General features: G+C 66.8%; 2 protein-coding genes across 2 annotated transcripts in view; one reads left to right on the top strand and one right to left on the bottom strand.

Moving 5' to 3' along the window:
* Positions 1–11: 11 nt before the first annotated feature.
* Positions 12–725, bottom strand: AURANDRAFT_68895 (hypothetical protein; the record flags this gene model as incomplete). The annotated part of the gene is made up of 1 exon (XM_009044628.1): positions 12–725. One exon carries the CDS (start codon positions 723–725, stop codon positions 12–14), a length of 714 nt encoding a protein of 237 aa, XP_009042876.1.
* A 457-nt stretch (positions 726–1,182) lies between these two features.
* Positions 1,183–1,223, top strand: part of AURANDRAFT_68894 (hypothetical protein) — a gene marked incomplete at both ends in the record, with an annotated part of 5,462 nt that continues 5,421 nt past the window's right edge. Inside the window, one exon of the mRNA XM_009044629.1 lies at positions 1,183–1,220. Within this exon, the coding sequence (XP_009042877.1) occupies positions 1,183–1,220 (38 nt within the window). The remainder of the gene's footprint in view (positions 1,221–1,223) is intronic.

The raw sequence follows: 1,223 nt of genomic DNA, 5'->3' as shown, positions 1-1,223 counted from the left end.
CCAAGTTAAAGTTAGACGCCCGCCGTCGGGAACGTGTAGTCGCAGGAGTCCTCGATGTCGACCTCGACCATCTTGCCGTAGTCGTTGACGCCCGCGGCGTTCGCGGCCTTGCGCGCCTTCTTGTAGAAGCTCTTCGTGAGGCCGTCCGTCGAGTCCTTGAGGATATAGGAGATGCCCTTCTTCGTCGCCGCGACCGCCGGCCCGCAGAAGTACCAGCCGACCCAGCGCGAGCCGTCGTCCTCCGTGCCCACGGCGTAGACGGAGCTCCAGAACTGGTTCTCCGTGTCCTTCCACACGCCCGTGCGGTCCTTGTACTCCGCCTGCGTGACGTTCCAGTAGTAATCCGTGCCCTCGCGCTCGTAGAGCATGGACTGGCGGAGCCGCGCGTCGTCCTTGCGCATGTCGAAGACCATGCGGTCGCACTCGAACTCGCGCGCCTGGTCCGCGGGGTTCTGCATGACCACGTACCAGTCGCCCGTCAGGTCGCCCCAGTCGCGGTCGTAGGCCTTGGGCACGTCGGGGTAGCCGTTCTTGCAGTGGTACAGCCCCCGCCCGTTCACGGCGAGCTCCGCGCCCGTGGACACGGCGCTCAGCACCGTCGTCGACCGGACGACGGCGGCGACGGCCGTGGCGCCGAGCATCAGCGCGAAGACGCTGAACGCGCGGCCGCGCTTCGGCTCCGCCGCATCCTTCGACGGCAGGATCGGCGCGTCGGCGGGCCCCATGCTGCCCCGCGGAAGAGAGGTGAAGTGGGTGACAACTCCAAATTAAGCATATCTTCATTGCATATATCCCTCGAAAGCTGCGATTATTTGAAGCCAACAGTACCGCCGCGGTGCCGCGTGAGGATTAACGTGAGGACGACGTCGCCTCGCGTACGGCCGAGGCCTCGGGACGCGCAGGATCAATTGGTCGCGGCGTGGCGCGTGTCCCGGCGAGACTCGTGTTAGATGGACAAAGTCGCCTCGCGTACGGTTTACGGCACGGCCGAGGCGCTCGATACACGTACATAGTCCATGCGCGAAATACGACTCGTGTTAGATGTCCCCCGCGAGGTCGACGACGAGGCCCGCGCCGTCGCGCGCGACGCCCGCGGTGTCGGCGGACCGGAGGCGGAGCGCGCCGACGGCGTCGGCCCCCGCGGCGGGCGCGTCGGCGGCCTTGCGCTTCTTCTTCTCCGGGATGAGGAGCACGCCGACGGCGTCCGCGCACGACTCGAGGTA

Source organism: Aureococcus anophagefferens, assembly GCF_000186865.1.
Source record: "Aureococcus anophagefferens unplaced genomic scaffold AURANscaffold_545, whole genome shotgun sequence".
Classification (NCBI taxonomy): Eukaryota; class Pelagophyceae; order Pelagomonadales; family Pelagomonadaceae; genus Aureococcus; species Aureococcus anophagefferens.
The sequence above is the reverse complement of the archived record's forward strand: the minus strand, read 5'-3'. Positions and strand labels throughout refer to the sequence as shown.